Source organism: Varanus komodoensis, unplaced genomic scaffold (assembly GCF_004798865.1).
Source record: "Varanus komodoensis strain SLA01 unplaced genomic scaffold, ASM479886v1 scaffold4, whole genome shotgun sequence".
Classification (NCBI taxonomy): domain Eukaryota; kingdom Metazoa; phylum Chordata; class Lepidosauria; order Squamata; family Varanidae; genus Varanus; species Varanus komodoensis.
In genome coordinates this window covers 4,871,294-4,895,502 of record NW_025335941.1, presented here as the reverse complement: position 1 = coordinate 4,895,502, position 24,209 = coordinate 4,871,294, and the positions used below count along the sequence as shown (strand labels likewise).

Here is a 24,209-nt window from a genome sequence, read left to right as displayed (position 1 = left end):
ATTGTATTACAAATCATATAGTGCTATTTCACATATAGTGCAGTCCCGTATATGTCTGCTCAGAACTAACTTCCATTGGGTTCAGTGTTGCATATCCTCAAGTAAATGGGTTGAGGAATGACATTTTAAAGGCATTTTCCATAAATACTTTTCCTAGAACAATTTCAAAGAGTCAAGTTTCTACAAAGCCCACAGTTATGGACTATTTATGTGGTTTAATATTCACGTCACATAAACCTGGATATTTCATGCTTCATTCTTCTCCTATGTTTGCTTATCATTTTATTTGTAGCCCATCTTTCTACCAAAGAAAAGCATTCAAGGCAGCTTACATAGATAATTAAAACTGTTAAAACAATGTATTAGCATATAATAAGAACCTAATTACAGGAAAAGGATAATGAAAAACAACACCCAACCCAACATACACACTTCCAGAGTAAAGGCTTTCTTAGATAAAATAGTATGTGCCAGAACAACGGAGAGGAAACAAACTTAGCCATTCTTGGCAGAGAGAAACTATTGAAACCATCCTCTATTGGGTTACTGCCAAACATGCCTCTGAAGGTGCTGGTTTTGAATGAAGGGCCTCTCCAATATAACTCAAGAACTATGTAGCCTCACATGGGAGAAGGATGTCATTCAGATAGCCTGGTCTTAAGCTGTATATGCTAATGTTTGTTTTCTGGTTTTTGATTTCTAAATCTAAGCAGATCATTATTTTAATTTTCTAAATATTTGCATGCTGCATGTGTACCATAGTAGTAGTTTTGTGGTTGCTTCTGTAAATATATAACTCCAGAATAGAGAGAAATTTCTCTGTTCATGTATTTCTTTATGTATACTGTTCAAATGACTTGGAGCAGTTCGCAACTATTCAGAAGTGCAATATGCAATCATAAATTCCATAAAATAGAATATCAGATACACAACAAATGCAAACACAGGCAGAAACCATAGATAAGGCAACTTTAAACAAAATAATGTTTAGCAGGAAAAAATGACCAGGAATGGAAATGTCTTACATGGAATATGATCTTCCATAATATTGATGCAGCCAATTGGAAGGCCCAGACCCTCTTCCTCATCAACTGTGTGACACAGTTCCTTTTTACTCTAGGTATAACACAACAAAGGCCTCTCTTTCCAGTCTTTGGGAGCAGGCAGATTGCCGTAGGAGGAACTAATTCTTTAACATAAACCACTTAGGGGTTTAACAGTAATCATAGCACTTTGTATTATGCCTGAAAACATTCAGGAAACCAGTGGAAACACGGAATACATGATTCCATGAGTACCTATGTGCTAACATTCATCTTGCTTTATTTTGGACCCAAGTGTAGTTTCTGAAGATGCTTCAAAAAAAGTCCCATGTAGAGCGTGCTACAGTAATCCAGCCTTGATGTAACTAAGGCTTGTGCTACTGTATCTAGATCTGACATCTTCAGGATTGGGCACAACTGGTACACCAATCCTGGAACACCTAATTTTACATGAAGAGTACAACCCCATCCCCAAAAGTTGAATGCCTGTTCCAGTCCATCTCCCTCTCAACCAGGTGCATACTGACAATGTCTGAATTAAGCTTCAATTTGCTAGCCTTCTTCCAATATGTTATCACTTTCACACTCTGCACCTCTAAACAAAATTAGATGCATCTTACAGTATGGATTCTATGATGGAGGGCAAAGTAAGCCATGCATACACTGACATATGAAACACTGAAGTACAAGGGAGCGGTGTGGCTAATGAGGCAGGCTAAAAATCTAATAAATAAATATCAAGCTACCTTCAGTTTCTGGACAATCTTCAAAAGTAGTCCCACATATAATCCATTATAGTAGTCAATCCGGGCCATGGTTAATGGTGTTCAGGTTAGCCCTGTTTAGAAGAGGCTGCAGTTGGCTTACCAGACTCGGCTGATCAGTAACGATCTGTGCCATGGGAATAGGTGCAGATGTGTCTACACGATACCTTTGGTATGGAAAATTGCAGTATTTTCAGGACTCAGATAGCCTTGCTCTTTGAAATGCCTCATGAGTTGTCATAGTTCTTCCAAGATTCAGAACACTTGCTGATAAATCTTGCATACTGAGGTTTTATATTCTGAAGTCTTTATTTTAATATCTTTGCTCAATCACTATAATGCTGTTATATTGTTAATAAGAATGGAATTGTAATGATACTCCCCTGCTTTAAACACATGCCAAATTAATTCATGAGTTCTGAAATTGTATTTATCTTCTTTTCTAGATACAGAAGTCTAAAGCACTTTAACTATGATATCTGCCAAAGCTGCTTCTTTTCTGGCCGAGTTGCAAAAGGTCATAAGATGCACTACCCAATGGTGGAATACTGTACACCAGTAAGTAATTACCGGTGTCCCCTGTTACAATTTATTGCTGGGAGAAGGGGTAGAAGAAAATATATTTTGCATAAAGCAGTGCTTTTTTTTTGTTTTGAGGTTGTTGGGGTTTTTTTGGTAATTAAATCAACAACTGGTGTTTAAGGCATGACAATTTGGTATGTGTTATGAAAATAATGTTAATAACCAAGCATTTTCCAAAAGTATTTAGTAGTTACTGTATCAGAGTTATGTACTAATGAGCTCAAAGTTTAGTGTGAAATAATGATCGCTTCTGTGCAAATTGTGTCTTAGGCCAGGAGTCTTTGTGTCTTGAATGGCTCAAAAATTAATTAATATAAAACAATGTGAATAGTTCTTTTATACAGCTTGGCTTTAAAATTCAGTCTACAGCATCACAAACTACCTGGTATAGAAGGAATAGTAAGAAAAATAGTTTTAATGGTTTCAAAGGAAGGAGTGTATTTATGTCATCAGGTAGAATTGCATGTACAAATCAAGAATGTATAGGGAAATAACATGCCTTAACCATAAGTACTGGAGGAAATTGTAAGAAGTTGCTTGGGTAAGTTGAGCTTGCCTTCCTTCCAGACAATCCCCACAGACTTGACCCACTGCAATATATGCCATCACAGTGCATCCGTGTGCTATATACACATCACTATTGTCACCAGAAATGGGGAATTTGTCATTTTGGGAAGTTAGTATACGGAGCCTCAATATAAAAAGCAGAACAAAGCATGGGTGTCTTCCTGAGGGACACATTTGCTCACAGTTATTTTTGCTCTCAGATTCTCTTGGCTTTCTCAGATTCACCTGGGAAATTTTCATCCTATTCAGTAGTGAATAATTTTGCTTGTAGCACACTTGTTGGTGAAGTGATTCTAAAGAATGAGTGAGAGAAAGATACTACTCTGTGTGTTAGGGTCCTTCTACAAATGAATCTAACAGTCGGTGCCATCTAATTGTATGATTTTATACATTTATCAGGTGTGGTGTTATCTGCAAACTTATGTGAGATCCTTTTTCAGATCTTTTACTGGGATACAGTTGGATGTTTTATGGTGCAGTTTGTACAATCATATCTTGGCTTCAAATCATGGTTTAAGAGTTTAGGTTGTTCTGAAGCTGGTAACCTTTATTTTCCAGTTGTACACAATAGGAAATAACTCTTAAGAAATTCCTGGCATATTGAGGCACATTGTGAAGAAGTGTTGGTTGTATTCATATGTCATACTAAGCCACCCTGTGAATAACCAATGTTGGGTAGGGTGTTTGCAGAGCAACTCACAAAGAGTCACTGTGATCCCATACCTGTTCCATCCTTCCAGCTGGTATAATTTAGAGGCTAAAATCACCTTGTGTTCTATCCTTGCTGTGATTATAAGGTCCCCTAGTTGGTTTGACCAGAAGCATTTTTTCATCCTCAGGAAGGTGGAGAGGTGTGAGGCACCCCAGTTTTGGGAGCTGTCAGCAACCTCTTTAGGTCAATGTCCTTAGTTGGTGTCTCCTACACTTTGAAAGAGGACACTTTCCAGGATATCACCAATGCAAGCCTTTGTATGTTGGACCCATGCAAGTATACACTTCCGCACTTACACAAATCTGACTTTTTTTTTTAAATGATACAAACTTTGGCTTCCTTGCACTTAAAAAGTGGGGGCAACCAGTGCCCCCGCCCTTCGGTGTAGTACTTGAGCACTTTGGAGAAGCTGCCTACCTGGAGATCTCAAAAATGATATCTGAAAAAGAAAAGGAGAACGTGGGGAGATAAAAAGCTGTAGTGAATGAAAGGTGGTTTGTGATCACAGTCGGTACCACTGGGCATCACTGGGGCAACTGTCACTGGTGGCAACTGAATGAACTTAGTAAGAGCAGCAAGTTCGTGTTGCTCTTTTCAAGCTGTTTACTTGCTGCTTGTCTGCTCCCACAATGCATCAGTCATCCATATTTGAATGGGTACAACAACACCTAAAACCAGCCAGTGTCAGTACAACAAACCTTACAGCAAGCCACTGGTTGGCAGGTGGTTTGTTTCTCCCAAACAACAACCATACTGGAAGGTGTCTGTGATTGTACAACATAACAACCTGATGTACATCAGCTCATTAAGATGAGATACAGTCATCCAAATGTACCCTTTAAGTAAAATTAGTAGTATGAATGAACTTTTAATCAGTTTTAAAGTAATTTCGTTGCATTATACCCTTTCCTCCTAGGTTAAGATGACTGCACTGTTTTGCATATACAAGGGAAGGTGCAGACATGTCTGAACAACTAGGGTTTTGTTATATACCAGAAAAGGAAAATTGTCAATTTTCAATGTCATAAAGTATATTAGCACTTTCATTTCATCAGTAATTGAAGAAGGTTGGATCATGTTAGACAGCATATTGTTTCTACTTGTCTCTTTCTAGCAAAGAAACAAAATATTCATTAAAAACTAATATAGAACAGCATCCTTTCTGTAAAAATATTTTCTTCATTTTTTCTTGTTAACAAGACCAATATGAAATCAAAATTCTGCACTCAATACATTGAGTTTCTTATGGAATGCAATGCGAATACAATTTCATTATAAAAATGGAGGTTGTTCCCATTTTCTTTTCAAAGTTCCTTCTATCATGGCAAATCAACCCCCTATTTTTCTAAGGGCAAGGCAACATGGTTTGCAAAGGTTTGTTTTTAATCAGTGTAAACTGTTATTCTGCATGCCACATCAGGATCTACTAGTCATCATGGATCTTACAAACTTGATTTTTGAAAATATACCTTTACCATGATTATAAGAACATAAGAGTAGATATATTAGGTAGACCCAACACCTATCTAGTCTAACATTATGTTTGCACAATTGCCTGTTAGATATCCACAAGCAGGACATGAGCCCCATAATACCTTTTATACCTGAGTACCTAAAAATTATAATAAAATATAAATAGAAACACTTCCTCTAATACCAGAGGTAAAATATATCCATTGTGACTGGTAGCCTTATCCCCTGTAAAGATGATGGGCCATTCTCATAATCTAGCAATAACAGATTTCCGTTTTTCATAATAAAATTGTCAATAGAATATTGTAGACCTGCAAGATTTTACTAAGTATACCTTGACATCCTTTATGCTTGTGAACATACTGTGCAAACTATATGACCAAGTTTGCTAGAAAGAGGAGGGGGAGGAGAACCCCTGCAGATCTCCAACTAATGATTCCCTTCTGCTATGGACCTTAGTACTGTTGCCATGTTCTTTGAACGCACAATGATTAAATATTTACGGTTTAAGGGAAGAGGTACCTGACCAGTTGAGTGTTTAAGTACCTGTGTCCCATAACTCTGTCCAGAAAAGCTCTCTCGTAAAGTGGTGTCCTTGAAATGTTGCTTTCAGACTACTTCTGGAGAAGATGTCCGTGACTTTGCCAAGGTATTGAAAAACAAATTCCGAACCAAAAGATACTTTGCAAAGCACCCAAGAATGGGTTACCTGCCTGTGCAAACTGTGTTGGAGGGAGACAACATGGAAACGTGAGTATTCCATGAATTAGTGTTTCGTTTGATAAGCTCTCTGAGCTCCCCAGTTGGCACCTGCTCCCTGTATTTCCTAACTGCATAAAACCTCTTTCATGTCTTTCTTTTTTGTTTATTTTGGTTGAAAGGAAAATGCAAGCTGACGTTTCAATTGCTGTTCTTACTTTTTACTTACCTGCTATCCCTCTAATAATTTATACTTCAATGAACAGAAAAAAATCTTTTGTCTCGTTGCTTCATCAGAAACCTAAAATTGATGCAATTGGATCTAAGGAAGCAGAAATCAATATTAAGAAGTCTTTTTATCCTACTGTATTAGTTTCTATTCAAATTCACAATGTAAGCTTCACACATGTTTCCAAAGAGTCTACACCACTGCTGCAGCTACTGCTGCTACTATTGGTAGTAATAGTATTTTCATTTATATATTACCTAATAAGCAACACGCAATTCGCAAGTATTAAAAACTTAAAATATAACATGACAAAAACGTAAGATATAATCTTGTTTATTAGGCTAGTGAGCAGCAATATTTTAATGGCAATTGCACTGCAGCTTGTGATTGCTCTCTTTTTCTCCCTCTCTTCAAAATTTTATTTCTCTTATGTTTGGCTGCTTTCCATGGACATTCATGTTGGGCTGTTGGATTTTCTTATTTTTGGGTTTCTTCAACTTTCTGTAATTATTTTGCTGCTAAGTTTTTTCGGCTTCTCTCTTCACCTCCTCATTTTTTGTCTTGCAGTCCTGTTACTCTGATCAACTTCTGGCCAGTAGATTCTGCGTGAGTACTTTTGATGAAGTGTGCCACTATTGCTGCCGCTGCTGTTGCATTCCCTCACTGTTTTTAATTTCTGTTGGAGGTTTTATTTTCATTTATTTATTTGTTTTGCATATGTCCATTTCTGTCCTCCCCTTGCCCAACCCCACATTAAATTTTTGGAAGAAGAAAGCACAAATATGTTCTAAATTGATAGAATGCTATTCTAGCAAGGTTTTTTTGCACTTCATGAAATGTTTTCACCATATGATTTTTCTCTAGGATGTTGCTTTTGAAGTCACGGTTGTTAACCTTTCTTTGGAGGCTGCAGCCAATCTGAATCACTGAAGTCTGGTTGCACAATCTTTCCATTCATATGCCAATGTGCAAGTTAAAGCTTGCATTTCTGGATAAAGATAAACACATTTGGTTGGGAAACAAGCAACCTTAGATTTGATAAAGTGTTTTTAAATGCAGTTATGATATTAATCTTCTATTTTAGATCATTTGATGTATGTGTATTCCCTTGACTCAGATATGTGTGTGTTTAGATACACATTTGAGTGTCAGGCTTTTCTACTCATTTCAATGGAGTAACCAAATTGGCGTCTATATTTCTATGTGAATTCTGCCCTTTAGTTTCAATGGGTGGTAAAGCTCTTGCAAATGGGCAGCGTGTGTGTGTGTGTGCGCGTGTGTGTGTGTTGTATCCATACCCTTAAACAATGAGAAGGTTGGCTGAATTATACTTAATTTAGGAATAAATGAATACACTGGCAAGTTAGTTCAGTAATTATGCAGATGATTAACTATCTACTTTAGTTATGAATAACTATTAGCTTGGCTTCTGGTGCATAACGTAACATAAAATTGGTCTTAAGTATGTGTTTATGCTTCTTAATCCATGTCTTTGCCAAATACTACTGAAGGAGGAAGCCTGACATTAATATAGTAATGTTACTAAAATGTGTGGCCTCTTTTCTTGGCTTGCAAATAATGATTGCTAAAATAGGGAATGCTAAAATTGTATGTGCAATTTTGCCTAGGCTCTTACACAGACTGAGTACATTATTTAAGGAAGCTTATAGTGAAGTACCAACAAAACAGCACATCATGTTGTTCAGTGCAGCTCTCTGTTGAATGAATATTAGTGGCATCAACCAGGCTACTGTGTCTGTGATTAGTTTTTTGCACCATGCACAACTACAGATAAACTGAGTTATATTTTTAAATCCCAGGGACTGGGATTTGAATCAGTGGACCAAGTATTTATTTACAGTTGACAGGATTGAAGACGTGCACTGCCATCACAGGAATTACTGGAGCCCATATCATATGTGGGTGTAGTTGAACAGCTACATCAAAAACATGATGTGAATAAAGCTATTATTCATGTATGAGTGCATGGATAGATAGAGGCAAACATCACGTGCATACACCAGCTTGTGAGCCTCTAAATGGATTTTGGCAAAGTTCCTCACTGAAGACTCCTAAGTAAACTTAGCAGTATGGAATAAGTGGAATGGACATCCTATGAATCTAGAACTGGAGAGTAAGACTAAATGGTCAATTCATGTAATGGAGGGAATGTAAACAGTGGGGTTCCACAAGGATCTCCGGTGGGACTAGCAGTTTTCATCTTGTTCATAATCTATCTGGAATTAGGAGTATGCAGTGAAGTGGCCAATTTTCCTGATGATCCCAAATTGTTTAGGGTGGCTAAAAATAAAAAGAGATTGTGAAAATCCCTAAAAGGATATCATCCAACAGGGAGAAAGGATGTTACAATGGAAGTTATAAGTAAGTATATGATGCATATTGCTCTGCAGGGGAGATCTAACAGACATTTGATGGTGCCAAAGAGGTTATCATGGCTAAAACTGGACAGATAGAAAATGATGAAAAACTGAACAGAGTTCAAGACTAAAATTCAATGAAAGCCTCCCATGGGGAAGTTTTGAACATGCAATTCCCCGTGCAGAAGGGATATTGCTAAGAACTTAAGAAGAACCAGACGAGATCAGACCAATAGCCTATCTAATTCAGTGGTCTGTTTCCGAAGTGGCCAACCAGATGCCTTGGGAACTTCACAAGAGGGCATGAGTACAAGTTGCACCTCCTAGTCATGTTTCCTAGTACCTAGTATAGTGCAGTATGTTCGAACTAGTATATAGCCAATTCCCTTTTTAAAGCCATCCAACTTGGTAGTCATCACTGAAATTTGCTACCATAAGATTTGGCTCTTGTCAATTATGTGCTTTGTAAGACTTGGCTTTCCTTCAAACCTAGAAAATGTACCCCCCTTGTAAACCTCTGGTACCAGTTGGTACCTTTTCTCTTCATCTGAATATGCTAAAATCCCCTAGTGATATCAAGGTACATACAGCACAGTTTCTGCTAACCTATTGGCAATTTCTTCCACAGAGGGCAATTGAAATGTTCTCTTGCTCAGGCCTATGGTCAACAGCTATTCATTTGATTCACTTGGTAGGTTCTTCCACCATGAAGCTCGCATTCTACTTTTAAAACAAATATATGCACTAGAATTTTCTGCAGTGTCTAATTAACAGGAAGTACTTGTGTAGCCATTTTCATAGAATATTACTCAGGTAAGAAACTTAGGCCTTGAAACTCATTTTGTAATCTCTGCCAGCATCTCACTGGCCTTCTTGATTTGTTTCTATTAAATTAGCTCCTTCTACCATTTAAATTAGTTATGTCTTGTAGAAGCACTAGACATTGTACATAAAAATCTATTGTTTGAACTTCCAGTTTGTTTGTTTGTTTGTTTGTTTCAAACATTTTTATCCCATCCTTCCCGATAAAACATCTCAGGATGGCTTACAAAAATTAAAATAGTAATATAATAATACAATAATTAAATTAATAAATAACAAGCAAAACACTGAACAAACACTTCCATAAAACTAAAGAAAAAAGAAGAAAGAAAGAAAATGCAACTGTGATCAAAACTTAAAGCATCTAAAATCCTTAATTATTAAAATGATGGTTAAATAAAAAGCTATTTTCCTGGCGCCAAAAAGAGTATAAAGTTGGTGCCAAGTGATCCTCTCTGGGGAACACATTCCATAATCTGGGCGCCACTGCAGAGAAGACCCTCCTCTGGGTAGACACCCTCCTGAAGGTTCCCAAAGCAAGGCTTCTCCTACCAATCTTAAGGGGCATGAGGGCATATGGGGAAGGAGACTTTCCTTCAGGCATCCTGGTCCCAAGCCATTTAGGGTTTTATAAGTTAATACCAGCATCTTGATTGGGCCTGGACTTCAGTCGGAAGCCAGTGTAGCTGGTAGAGGACTGGCATTATATGAGAATAATGGCCAGCCCCCATCAGCAGCCTGACAGCTCTATTTTGTACCAATTGAAGTATCCGGACCATTTCAAGAGCAGCCCCACATAGAGCGCATTACAATAATCCAACCCGGAAGCTACCAGAGCATGTGTCACCGTTGCTAGGCAGTGCTCGTCCAGGCAAGGATGCAGCTGATGGATCAACCAAAGGTGTAGGAAAGCACTCCTTGCCACCGCTGTCACCTTGGCCTCCAGGGACAGCTCTGGGTTGAGGAGCACTCCCAAGACAGGACCAAAATCACTTACCTGAAAGCCCGAACTGCCCACCAAAAGGACCTCCATCTTAGCTGGACTGAGTCTCAGTTTATTGGCCCTTATCCAGCCCATTACCTTGGCCAGGCACCGGTTCAGGACAGCCACTGCCTCACCTGGATTAGATGTAAATGAGAGGCAGAGCTGGGTGTCATCAGCGTACTGATGGCTCCGCAGCCCAAACCATCTCCCAAACCTCCCAAAGGTTTCATGTAGATGTTAAAAAGCATGGGGGACAGAATAGAGCCCTGCAGTACTCCATGACAGTTGGCCAAGTATATATATTACACCCACAAATCAGATTACAGTTAGTAGATTGTGCTACTAATTTTGCTCGTTGCACCAAGAGATCTATCCTGCACTGTTTTACAGGTTTTATATACAACAGTGTGTCCCAGTCATTTTTAAAGTTTACCATTCTGTTATCATTATAAGAAAAACTACCTCATTCATTCATATTCTAAAATGGAATAATCCAGTATTCCAGTGAAGAAACTATGTGGTTCTTCTTCTGTTATCTCAGCCTGAACATCTCTTTGCCTTGAGCCTTTTTCTGGTTTCATACATTTTTGCCGAGTGGTTACTCTTTCACATTTTATGCATTCTCTTCCATATGCTGGATAGGAGGTTGTGCTATAATTGATGCCTTGGCCACAGCTAGCCTTGGCCACTTCTGCACACTTACAGAACCACTTTGTTTGTTTGGCACTTTTATTAGCATGAGATTTTGCCCTGAGGCCACACACTTCAAAGTCAGATCAGTGATCTGTCTGGCTTTATGACACATGCCCTGCAACCTTTTCAGAAATGATTCACACAGGTTTCCCAAATGGGGAAAAAGCTAAGAGTGTTAGATAAGTTCCAAATGGGTCTACACTTTTTCCTTTACTATGAATTCAGATGAGGAATGTATTAACCTCTGGATACTACATTATTCTTTATTTAAAAAAAAAATCTTAAAAGTTGCATTTTTATCAAATTTCTGCATCATTCTTTACCTTTAATCATGTTTTCATGAGTTCAGTGTGTGCTGGGAACTGTTGTATCAGATCTGTTTTACTAAGGCCAGTAGCTAGTGTCTTACGCAAACATGATATTATTACCCAATTGTTATATATAAGATGGTTTATCCTCACCCCAGTTCTTTCCTCTTTGCTTCTGTAATTGTATGAAAAACTCTGGAGAAGCTTCCTTTAAAGGGTGCTTTTGTTTCCCCTTGTCATGTGAAAAAAAAGCATGGCACCCTCCAGTCTATTCCTTATTTAAACCTGGAATTCAGTCTGCTTAAACCTTGCTTCCAAGTTCTTTGGTTATCTGCACCATTTCCTTCAAACAGCAGCCTTTTTATGGGTATTAACTGCTCTGTGTTTTGCTTCACTGCATTACTTTCAGTTTCTGATACTGTGCAATAGTTGATGGTGAAAATTAATTCACAGTACCAAAGGAGACTAAATATTAAGTAAAGCAAGCTTTATTTAACACTGTGCAACTCTCACTATAACTGATTTCAAAATGGCAGCTTTTCAGCCTTTCTCTAGAACTTCTTATCTCCTCCACCCTCCTGTTGAAGATTTGCTTTTTGGTATTTTTATCATTGCAAGCATTGTAGGCATAACTAATACATAACTAAGATTCTTTCCATCATTACAGTCAGTAGTGAATCTCTCAGAGGGTATTGAGAAATCTGTTCAGTACTGCCTGTCTGGAGTTAGCCCTGTAAGTGGCTAAAGCAGTTCAGTAGTGGTTTAATCAGGCATTTGGTGTTCCATCATCACCTTTCACTAAGAGCCCAATCAGTTCTAAATATCTAGCCTCTGGGCTTTATGAAGATGGCACCCTATTTTGAATTTATAGTCAGATGCCTGTGCCACGTTAGCTTATACTCACTGCAAGCTTCAGAATATCCCTGCCCAACCAGGAAATGAGATACTCTGAGATCTCCTTTTCCCTGAAACAATAGAACTTGTATCTTTTACAGTTACTCTTCATCAGTGGGTGAAATTCCCCACTTTTTGTTGAAGTACTGTGCAAGATCTGCAAAGCCCCCTGTATCCCCAGTTCATTTAGTACATATGCATGTGTGAATGAGGACATTCAGTAAAATTCCCAACTGGGATTTCTTTGAGCGTTTTAAAAAGGAACCTGGTCTTGCAAAGAATTCTCATAGTGTGGGTGTTAAATGATAGAAAGTCAATATGGAATAAAATAAATTCAAAACTAATCTCTGAGAAACACTGGGGTACAATCTAAAACTTGTATACAGAAGCACAAGCAATTACTGATGTGTTCAGGCACTTACACAATTTATGTTAGCCTCCATCAAGCATGTTGGCCACCTACTCAGTATGAAAACTAATTCAGATCTCCACTGTACAAGGTCTAGGCTGTTGCACAAGGTATAGGGAAATTCTCTGCATTCCATGTCAAGGTTGTACATAACCCACTGAAATTCCAATTCAGAGAGCTACGAGCATACATCAGACCTCATGAACTTCTCCTCCTTCTGGTCACCTGTTCAGAGATGCTCCTGATTGGCATGGCTGACATAATGGAAAGTTAGCATTAGCTCAGATGTCAAAAATGATTTTGTTGGGCCAGCCTTCTTCCCATAGGCAGAAGATTTATTTATTTATATTTAAAACTTTGGTATACCATCCCATCACAGATATCTAGGGACAGTTCACAACAACAAGAATAAAATAAATCAAAAATGCTACTTAAAGAAAGGAGAAAAACAAACTCTGAGCATAATACAGTCTTCATGAGTGAATACAGCATAGGTAGTAATGGCAGGAAGTAAATCTTATCTGTAGCAATATTTTAAAAGAAACTCTTCATCTAGCTTTGAAAAATCTAAAAACCACAAAAAGAATCCTATATAACTGAAGTTGCTTTTCTCCATTTCTACTTAATATCTTTTGCAGGTAGCTTGAGGAAGCAAACAGACCACACGGGTTACAATTGTAACATGCTATTTCTCAGTCTCAGTAAGGCATACTAATATGAGGTCAATAGCACCTCAGTGCATTTCTCTTTCGAAGAAATATTGCTTGTGTGATTAATCAGCATTTTCTGCCTTGTAGGCCTGCTTCGTCCCCTCAGCTTTCACATGACGATACCCATTCACGCATTGAACATTATGCTAGCAGGTATGGGACCCAGTGGATTGTTAGGCAAATCCTTCTTGGAAGAATAAATAACTAAAACATTGTTGTTCATCTCTACCACTACACAAATGTTAAGAATTAAGTCAGGGTATTTCCGAGCTTCTGGGCTGGATGTCATACATGTTTACTAACTTCTGCTACTCAGCTTGCCAACTAACCTGCATGCTGAAAACCGCATGAGATTTGGAACGTACATGAAACTGTCTTAAAATTGGAAACACCAAAGCATGCTCTTGTCTACGTCTAACACTTAGGTTCTGCACAGAACTTCTTTATACATTCTTCTTTTCAGAAGTGTCTCAGAGGGATCCTGCAGTGACCATGTGCTAAAAATAGCAGTGCCTGTCCAGTACCTGTAATTCTCCATACATGGCTCATAAATAATTGTCTAATTATTCAACACCTGTCTCTTATGTTTGTGGGGTGAGGGGGTGGGGGTCAAGGAAAGAACCACTGCTTTGGGAAAAAAAACAGCACTGCTATAATACATATTTTTAGAAGACTTGTCTTAGCCTATAGTCTGTGGATATTTATGCATTCTAATCTTTACACTTTCTCCTTAGTAAGGGAACTTGAATGAGTGGATTTACCAAAAATAGTGCATTTTGATGCATATTCAAGAGGGGAAACATACATTTCAATATGTCATGTATATTGAACATCAATTAATCTTGCATACAATTGCAGACCACGTTAATAAATTAAAGGTTCTGTGAGAGTTATAGTTCCAGGATCTGTCATTCTGCTTGTTACGGTTATCAGAATGTCATTTCTGTTCTCATACTGAGATAGTGTTTTTAGCAGGCAGGTTATAAATTGTAATTTAAAATATTTTCCTTTCTTCTCAGGCTAGCAGAAATGGAGAACACCAATGGAACATACCTGAATGATAGTATTTCTCCTAATGAGAGCATGTAAGTGTGCCATCTCCATGAAGCCATAGATTTCTATCTTGTGTACACACTTTCAATTTTTGGTTGTAAGTTCTTAAATATAAATTGCTTATTTATTTATTGGTATCAGTCCTACCCTTCTAATCCTTCTGTACTACCCAGGGCATTTTAAGCTTATAAACAATTAAAAAATCATAATGACATAAAATACATTGGAAGTACATTAAACTGCAAGAATAAAATATATTAATAAATTTTATATATATATATATATATATATATATATATATATATATATATATGAATCATATAGATGAAATGCCACAAAGGCAGAAATCAGAATTAACCTTTACATGACAAGGTAGATATGTGACAGCAAAAAGACTTCCAAAACAGAAGGGTCTGTTGTCCTGTCCTTCAAGGGATAAGGATGTTCCACAGTATTCTTGTAGCCACTGAGAAGGCCTTAAGTTCTGTTACCATCAATTGTAAGGAGACACAAAAAGAGCCTCACCTCCTAAACCTAGGTGGTGGGCAATGCCAGGAGGAGGTGATCTCTCATGTATCCTGGGCCCAACACATTTAGGACCTACAACACTTGGAACCCTTGATCTTGAACTTGGAAGAACTGGGTGGAACTGTCATGGAGCAGATATTTCGGAGGGTTTTTATTCGTAGTGTTGGCATAAGGTAGAGACAACTTGATGTCTTATAGCAGCAACAACAACAACAAGGGCACAATCTAATGGCCCACACTCTCAATGAACTTTGAAGGTTATGGGCATCCAGTGCATGGACTGAGGTGCACAGACACCAGCATTTGCTGCCACTGTATCTTGTTCCCTCCATTTCATCTGAATAGTCATTTTCAGTCATCCAAATTATGTGGAGCTAAACTGTGTGTTGATAATAGTGAACAGGGAATTTGCCTAGAGGCAATCTGAATGTGTTTTAGCTCCTGTGCTACCTATTTCTGCATGGAAGGCTCAAGTGCCCTCAAGATATAGTAAAGGCCATTGACCCCAGCCTCTTCCCCTCTCTGCTCAATTGAACTTAGGAACAACTTTGCAACCAGCGTAGAGCACTGAAGAATTAGTCTCCATGGTCTCATGAGTGTGTACCCACAAATATCTTTGTCCTGTTGAAGTCACTGATTTGAGCAAGCCACAGGTTTATCATCACTAGGTATGGTAGTAACGCCTGCAAGGGACAACATTTCTATTGCTGCCAATCAGGAATGATGTGCATTACTTCTTGAAGCATTTCTCTGGGAACTGGTCATAAACCCTGAATTGCAGTCTCAAATCCTTGTGCACAGTTCTTAAACTTGGTTCTCTCATGTGTTGAATTAACTTACATTGTGTTCTAGCCTCCATACTTGCCTTCACTATAGCCCAAACAGATCCCCCAGCAGAGCAGCGATTGGACAGAGACTTCTGTCCATACAAGCCAGTTCTCTTAGGGAAACAGTTCCCAATTGTGTACAGATGTATGTTTGGGCACTGTCCAGTTGTATAAAGAATGCCCTTTCTTGTGCCTTGCTACATAATCAGTGATTAGGTTTGAGTTACTGTAGAGGGGGGTCATTATAATTCTGTCTTACTAGTTATTATCCCAACTGTTTTAATCCTTATTATGGATTTATTTTAAAATAGTCAATGCAAAACTTCATTAAACCTAGCAATAAAAGGCTCACAAAATTACATTGTTACACAAATTGTGGCAAAACCAATTTGTATTCAACAGATACAAGTTTAAAAAAGAGGAGCTGGCCATAATACAAGTCAATCCTTTAACATATTGGTTTTAATCCTTATTATAAACATGCAATGTACTATAAAGGAGACAAAAGTTCTTCCTTGCTAACACTTCTACTAGACACTACCAATGGTTTAGGGGTATTGTTTGTTTTGTTTTTTTGGTCCATATTCAGGTTAAGGCAGAGGAAGTGCAAGGAGAATATAATAGCATTAGGTTCACTCTTGTTTATTTACTAAACTGCCTTTCATCAATACCTATGAGGCCACTGAACAATAAATATCTACTAAAAATAATTCCATTTCCGTAAAAACAAACCAGAAAACAAACTGAGTAGTTTAACATTCCTGGGCTAACAAATAATTTTTGGCCTGACACTGTTTGGGAGCTGTACTCCTGAGCATGTGTGTGTTGGGAGGGAGGAGGCAAAATATAGAGAAGGAACTTTGATTACCTGGAAATATGCAAGTAATCACTTTCATTCTCTCTCTCGTTCTTGCTTTTAACTATATCAATAAAGACAATGCTGTTTTCTCCATTCTCCCACCCTTTTTAGAGATGATGAACATTTGTTAATCCAGCACTACTGCCAAAGTTTGAACCAGGAATCTCCACTCAGTCAGCCACGAAGCCCTGCACAGATTCTTATTTCTTTGGAGAGTGAAGAAAGAGGTGAGCTAGAGAGAATCCTAGCAGACCTGGAGGAAGAAAACAGGTGAGTTTGATTTAGTTACTACTTCCATGCATTCCTATGCAAGAAGTGATATATAAGGCAACAAGCAACATGCTAAAATATATGTTGTCTTCAGTACAATTTTTCTTCAGTTATGAGATTAAACTTTAGCTGTAATATAATTATAGACCTATTTGTCATGTTTAATGCAGTGATGATACAATATTAATGCACAATTTTGCACTGTTACCTGCTTTTAGCCTGACTAAAATAGCTAGCTAATCTCAAGGCACATACATTTTTAATAATTATATATAGAAAGGAATTATTATGTTGCATAGAGAAGCATATTTTTCCTCATTCTAGATTAATATTTGAAGCTCCACAGTTTCAAATTGGATCGGTTGTTTTGAAAAGTGTTTCCAGCATATTGCCGTTTATGTGTTTGCTCTGTACTTATCTTCAGTACTCACAACATTAGCCAAATCTTTCCATATATCTTGACTTTTATAAATGGGTCAGATATTTCATTGTACATTTTAGGCCAGGGTCTTTATTGACTACTGTTCAGCAGAATGGAATGTTGCCAGTCAAGGCTTTGCTTTGATCCTTCGCCTTCCTCCTTCTGTATCATTTGCTTCAGTTATATCCCTAGGATATAGGGAAATGTCACATACAAACCAATGAGATGGATTACATAAGATTCTAGAACAGGACAGAAAGTAGATCTCCATATTTTAAGGGATTCAGTTTGTAGCATTCCTGGTGCTTCTGGGCATTAAAGTCTAAAACATCTGGAGATCTACTTTCTGCCCACTCTTGCTTTAGATAGAAAACTTGAAAACAAAACTGGGGCAGGGGAGCTGCGTTAGCACACATGTACACACACTTCTTTTAAGGGAAAAGAATAATGGAAGAATGCAGCCTCTACAAAAGAAGTTGTGATTAGACTGTTCCTAAAGAGACTTAAAAGTTGATGCCAGAAGATGAAAATAACTATCTCCTTCCTTGGTGGGGTGCTTAAGTGGATGGTTGCTGATCAAGTACACTCACTCTTGAGTGAAACTGATTCCCTAGATCAATTTTGGACAGATTTTATGCTGGTTTTGGAATCAAAACTCTCCTGGGCATCTCATCAGAAAATATCTGCCCATAGAGGGATAAGGGAATGAAATCTTTTTTATTATCTTGGACCTCATCAACCTTGTGTTCTTCTGAGTTGAGCACTGGAGGTACTTTTTTCAATAGTACTTTTTTCCTGTTTCCATGTTTAATTCAAGAGTGTGGTGCTCAGGGACTATTCTTTCATCCATTGGAAGTAATGCTTTATTTCATCCTTCATGCTCCTCAACATCTGCATGAGTCTTTGGTGTGAAAGTTTCCAGGGATGTGGGCTGAGGTGTCACCAGTATGTGGATGGTATTCAGCTGCACCACTCCTTTCATGGAATCCAAGTGATGCAACAGCCCTTTGGAGACATTCAGCTCGACCACATAAGAGCTAAAAGAATTTTGTGGGCAAGACTGTACTCAGACCCTACACTAACATCCCAATCCCTGCCTGATCAGGCTTCTGACTTCCCAAGTTGAGCCAGGAGATCTACAGGTGCCTTTTGCTTTGGTTCACTTGAATGTAAGCATCAGCTCTATGTGATTGCAAACTCTGCTTTTTCAGGAGTCCAGATTGTGCAGAGGGTTCTACTTGAGTTCAAACAACTATAATCCCATGTCCCACATTCCCCATCAACACAGGAAAGCTAGGATTGAAGTGGCAGGGGAAGTAAGGCCTGCATGTACACTCTAATGTTCACCACCCTACTAGCCCACACATGAGCCAGATGTTCAGGGTCTCCTAAATCATAATCTTGATAATGGGCAAGACAAGGGCTAATAAATGAGACTCAACTCAACCTCAGAGAAGTGTTGTTGATGGGCAGTTCATCTGCCCAGCTGTCCATCTTGTTCTAAAGAGAGCTGTGGTCCCCATAAACACAAATGGGCAATGTCTGGTCCACAGGCCTGAAAAGGCACTGAAAAGGTTCCCTGTCTGCCCTGGCAGCTCCTTCCCCAGGCGACACCCCTTCTGCTACGGGGGGGAAAGCTCTTCTGTCAGATGCAGCTCATCACAGATAAGCTTCCCCTGGAGAACAAGAGGAGTGAGGCTGAAGGAAGAAGCTGCTGACTGATTCAATTTTGCATTCTGAGACTTGTCCTTAAGGTTTATCCTGCTCTGTTTTGACTGGCTTACATCTGAGTAGACTTAAAGCTCATTTGAAACAGCTGCTGAGTGATTCAGTCCTGCTCCTTTCTAAGCTTTGTCTTGGCTACTTCTGAAAGCACATGCTTCTCGCTATATATTGCTAACAATGAGATTTGAGGGCTGCTGGATTTTTCAGCTCCATCCACCACTGAAACACTGGCCTGCAGCCCCAAGAGCTCTTCCAACATGGGGTTTAGCACTTAATCTGAGAAGGACTCATTTCCCCTCCCCAGAAGGACCAGATTGCTATACAGGGCCACACTTAGGTCCAGCACAGCTACTGAAGGCACAGGTGATCTTTGTGGCCTTCAGCACTTTTTGTCAGCTTAGGCTGATATATACCAAGATATTGCCTTTGTATGGTAATTCATACCATGCAATCAATCCTGTGGTTGGATTACTGCAAGGCATTTGAAAGGAGTCCGGAACCTTTAGTTGGTGTAAGCTAGGGAAACCCGATGTTTAATTGACACCAGATGAGATGGTTATTTTGCATCAGTGCTTCATCATCTGCACTGGCTTCTTTTCAGATTCACTGAGTTCTTACATTTAATGACCTAAATGGCTTGGGGCCAGGGTACCTGAAGAATCACCTTCTGCCACATATACTTACCCGGATCTATGCCTTTTACCCAGAGCCTTCACTGGGTACCCCGTCACAGAAACTAAATGGGTGGATTCTAGGGAGAGAGGGTTTTTTGGCAGCAGAGATCTGTTATGGATTGCTTGCCCCAGGCAAACCTCTGACCAATCATTTTTTGTTTTTGTTTTTTCCAGCTCTAGATGAAAAGCACTTTATTTCCTCGTTTTCTAATCTGATCTTAAAAATAGAAGTATCAAGTTCTGTATTGCTTTTATTCTCTTGCTAGTTTTAGGCTGTGTTAGTTTTTATGGTAGCATTGTCTTACTGGTATATCGGATGGCTTTAATTTTATTCTAAGATGTGCAGCAACCTAAAAACAAAAGGAGAAATACACCCAGCCTTGCTCAAGAAGTGACATTTTGTATTTGAAGGGTTACATAGATGCTTAAGCAGTAGAAGAGAAAATATTCAGCAAGGAATACAAATAGGTATGCAGGTAGAGAGATGGAAAATTGTATCATATCATCAGTTATGTCATGGGCATTTTCTGATTAAGTGCCTATGTCAGTTGCTAAACCACATACTTAGCAGTCACATTATTAATACTAGCACTGACTAGGAGAAGAAAATTGCATTTAACCAGCAATCTCCAGACATAGTGTATTCACAGCAATGTTAGTGAAACTGGAGAAAAGATGTCTTTATCAACTGCAGCCAAATGGGTCTTTGGAATAAGAATTGCCCATACACAGCCTGGCGATGAGGTTATAATGCATTCATTGTATCTTGCTTTTAAATTGCACTGCTGTCTGAAATCAATCTGTTATACCTGGTGTGAAAAGTTTGGAGTATTATATTCATACCCTGGAGCAATAGTTCCACAGTTTCACTGGAGCCATCAGCCACTATTGTAATACAATGAGTAAAAGTTAATGATGAAATTATTGCCAAGGGCTGCATGATTCCAGCCTACTGCACAATCACTGCCATCATTTAATAAAATAGAGCCATTCAAAGAATGATCTTTTGTGGATGCCGCTTTCCCATAAGCTGCCTCCCAATTGCACTATAGAATTAAATAATAAATAGCACAACAACTGATGAAGCAAAAGCAACCGTGGGGTGCGGGGTGGAAAGCAGATGAAATGTAAGATAGACTACAGCAGCACCGGCAACAGCAAAGTAACAGATCTGGTATTCATATACACACCATGAGGTTGATAAAAGAAAATTTGTAGCAGCTCTGGAACACCAAGCTGAGTAACTGCATTGTGTAATCTAGGGGAAAACACTCTTCTTTGAAAAGTGTGTTTCATTTACGTGCCTCCATGTGTAGGAAATCAAATTCAGATGCAAAGCAAAAGATGCTGGGCAGAGCAGTCCTTTGGCCTGCTTAGATTCCCGGCTTCAAGTCTGGAAATCCACTCAGACCTCACAGCTGGGGATCCACCCCCAAACCCCACACTGTAGCCAGTGTAGGAAAGCTTGCCTGGAATCCTGGAGTGCTGCTGCCAGGCAGTGCCAGCAATACTGAACTGTATGGACCAGTGGTCTGACTCGGTGTAAGGCAGCTTCTGGCAGATATATTTGCCAGATAACATACATATTTGTCACTCTGCAGCCATGTCTAACAGTTCTGTTTAGTTGCCTACTGGGACCACAAAAGACAGCAGACATATAATTGGTAGACACTGGCTTGGAAAACAATAGGCGCCATGTATTTGCTATAAATATTTGCAATCCCTGGAAATAAATTACAATTGCTCATTTGCTACCACATGGAAGTTCTTCAGAAGGTTGGAATTGTTTATAGGGTAGTATGGCCACGTTTGTTGCCAGAATTGGTGTTCAGAAATCTTCAGGCCTACACAAATACTAGGAAGACAATTGGGAAAAGTTCACGGCAGAATTTTGGCTCAGGTCCATTTACAGTCAGTACCCTCAGTAGTATGGACTGATGCACCGGCACCCTTATAGGAAGTTCTTTCTCTCTTCCCTGCATCTTTTCTACTCACCAGCTAGCTATGTTCATTCCAAGATTATGTACAGTTCTATGAAAACAAATGCTTTGATTTTCTTTTTCAAAGGAAGGTTGGGCAGATATCAAACTTAAGGATATATTCCACCTCTCTCTTTGTAGTACAGTAAATGAATTTTCATATATATTAGTTAAACATTAGTTTAACTTTCCCAAATATTTAGTGCTACTGGTGTTATTCATGACACATGAATGCATTATCCAGCATTTACATTACTTGTATTTAAAACTGTTCCAAATGCTTTCTCTATTTTTCTTAAAGAAATGCCTCTTTGCTGATAGAATAGTTCTTATTCTTCTCAACTAGACATATTAATACGGCACAGTCTGGAGGCATCTTAGCTTTATTATGCAATGACGTCAGTTTGACCGCAAATAATAGCACCTGGCCCTAGTTGTAGTTTTGCAAGGAGGATTACAGAACACTGCCAGTTCCTGTGCTCCCATTCATTTTGAGAGGATTATGCTTTATCTCTCTTTCTCTTGCTCTGCCTTCTGCATCTATATCTTTCAAGAAATTATCTTTTTCTGAGCCTAACTCTGACTGACACGAGCAATGCCACAGAAGCTCTGTGTTTCCTCTCCCCCTTCACACTGGCTTAAGACTGCTCTCCAGAGCCTGGTGAAATATACTGAGAGGATTTCTTTTCTTCTCCTATGAATTTCACAAACAGATATCCTAAGCATCATTGTTTAGGCTGTAAACCTCTTTTACCTTAACTAGCACTTGGACAAAAGAATGCATTGCTGATTATATTGATGCAGTATTTCTTACATCATTCAACAATGTAAAAATTCAGGCTTTTAGAACTCAGAAAATAAGGCAGGGAACATCAGATTTAATACTAGATTTTTTCTTCCAGAGCAACTTCTATCCATCATCTCTCTTATTTCAATGTATCAAATCAAAATAATGAGACAAATCAAAGGACCCATTTCTTAAAAGAGTGGTGCTGAAAGTGCAAATGTATACGAAGTTAGTTACTTTGTGTAACTTATATAGGTTGCAGACCTCAGCTCTTGTCAAGGCAAAATTTGTGTTGTCTTAGCACATAATTTTCATCCTAAATGGTTGACCTGACGCCCAGCATTCACATGTTGGACTGTGAGGCCAGCATATAACTATTCTAAACGGCTAGTAGACTGCCCATGTCATGTTCTGTTCCCTCTTTCCCTTTTATCATTCAAGGCTATTCAGGCTTCACATCAGCCATTTATTAATGAAGCATATCAGTTTCTAGTGATGTCACTGACAGCAATCAGTTGAATTATACCGCATAGCTACTAGATGCGGACGGGGGAGCTGTCTTTCTCTTCAAGAAAAGTCTGGGAGGATTTTTCTTGGTAGTCACAAAATCTATTGCAAAAAATAAGCTGTGGACTGTACACCAATGTTCCTTTTCAGGCGAGAAAAATTAAGTTTATGTGCAGAAAAGACATATTAGTCTCATAAAGATACTATGTCTCTTTATCTGCGGTGCAGGATCACTTTCCTCATTTTTTAGACAAGTATAGACATTTTAATATTGTGAGTAAAGGGAAACTGTGATCAGCTGGGCAGAGACAAATGGATGCTGGAGCTTAAACTCAAATATAACTGGTCTGATCAAGCTGAGGACTGCTTCTTACATGTCTGCATTAGGTAATGTTTGCAAAGTGTCACAAACAGGAGGTCCCCAAATCATTCATATTTTTATTTGTAAAGTAAAAGTGCATTATGTAGCAGAACAAATATTCTCATACTTCACAGTACTGTTTAAGTGACTGAAAAACCTAGAACACTTTAACATTGATTATTATTTCTACATGTCATGAAGCTTGACTCTAAACTTAGAGTCTTGTTTCTAAACTGTGATGGATTTCTGGAATGCACAGATGAGGGATTAATACATCAATCTTTTCTGTACCACCTCTGTTATGAGAGAGAGAAGAATAAACCTTCTGAATTGGAAATTGTACAGGGATATACTATAGTAATTGTATACAATGTAATTACTTTTCAGTAATCTTAAGGCAGCAGCTCTTAATCAACTGCAGTTCAAAAACTATGGAAGCAGTCTCCATGGCCTGAAAACTTTAGTTTAATAGACTCCAGGTCTAATTTGTAAGATCAAGCTATAATGACCTGCATTTCAGTTATACATTGGAAAGGTATTTGCCTTTAACACAAATGTTAAGATATCACTTCTACTCTGTTTCCAATAGAAATCTCCAGGCAGAATATGATCGGCTGAAGCAGCAACATGATCACAAGGGACTGTCTCCACTGCCATCCCCACCTGAGATGATGCCTGTTTCCCCCCAGAGTCCACGAGATGCTGAACTCATTGCAGAAGCTAAGCTGCTTCGTCAACACAAAGGCCGCCTAGAAGCCAGGATGCAGATCCTGGAGGATCACAACAAACAGCTGGAGTCCCAGTTGCACAGGTTGAGACAGCTGCTGGAACAGGTGAGTCCTCAGCCTTTCCTCTTTCATCCAGTCAGGGTTTGACAACATGGGAGTAGCAAACATAGAATTGCTCTCCCGTGTATAGCTTCCATTTGCTATTAATTGTTGGAAGTACGT

General features: G+C 38.7%; 1 protein-coding gene across 8 annotated transcripts in view; it reads left to right on the top strand.

The window, feature by feature from the left end:
- Window positions 1-24,209, top strand: part of DMD (dystrophin) — a 994,758-nt gene that overhangs the window by 952,759 nt on the left and 17,790 nt on the right. For 6 of the 8 annotated variants that reach the window (XM_044441365.1, XM_044441364.1, XM_044441361.1 and 3 more), the window contains 7 exons: window positions 2,254-2,365; window positions 5,755-5,891; window positions 6,637-6,675; window positions 13,356-13,421; window positions 14,288-14,353; window positions 16,647-16,805; window positions 23,849-24,092. In XM_044441365.1, coding sequence (XP_044297300.1) covers window positions 2,254-2,365; window positions 5,755-5,891; window positions 6,637-6,675; window positions 13,356-13,421; window positions 14,288-14,353; window positions 16,647-16,805; window positions 23,849-24,092 — 823 coding nt within the window. The remainder of the gene's footprint in view (window positions 1-2,253; window positions 2,366-5,754; window positions 5,892-6,636; window positions 6,676-13,355; window positions 13,422-14,287; window positions 14,354-16,646; window positions 16,806-23,848; window positions 24,093-24,209) is intronic. The other 2 variants (XM_044441363.1, XM_044441362.1) reach the window with 1 other exon arrangement.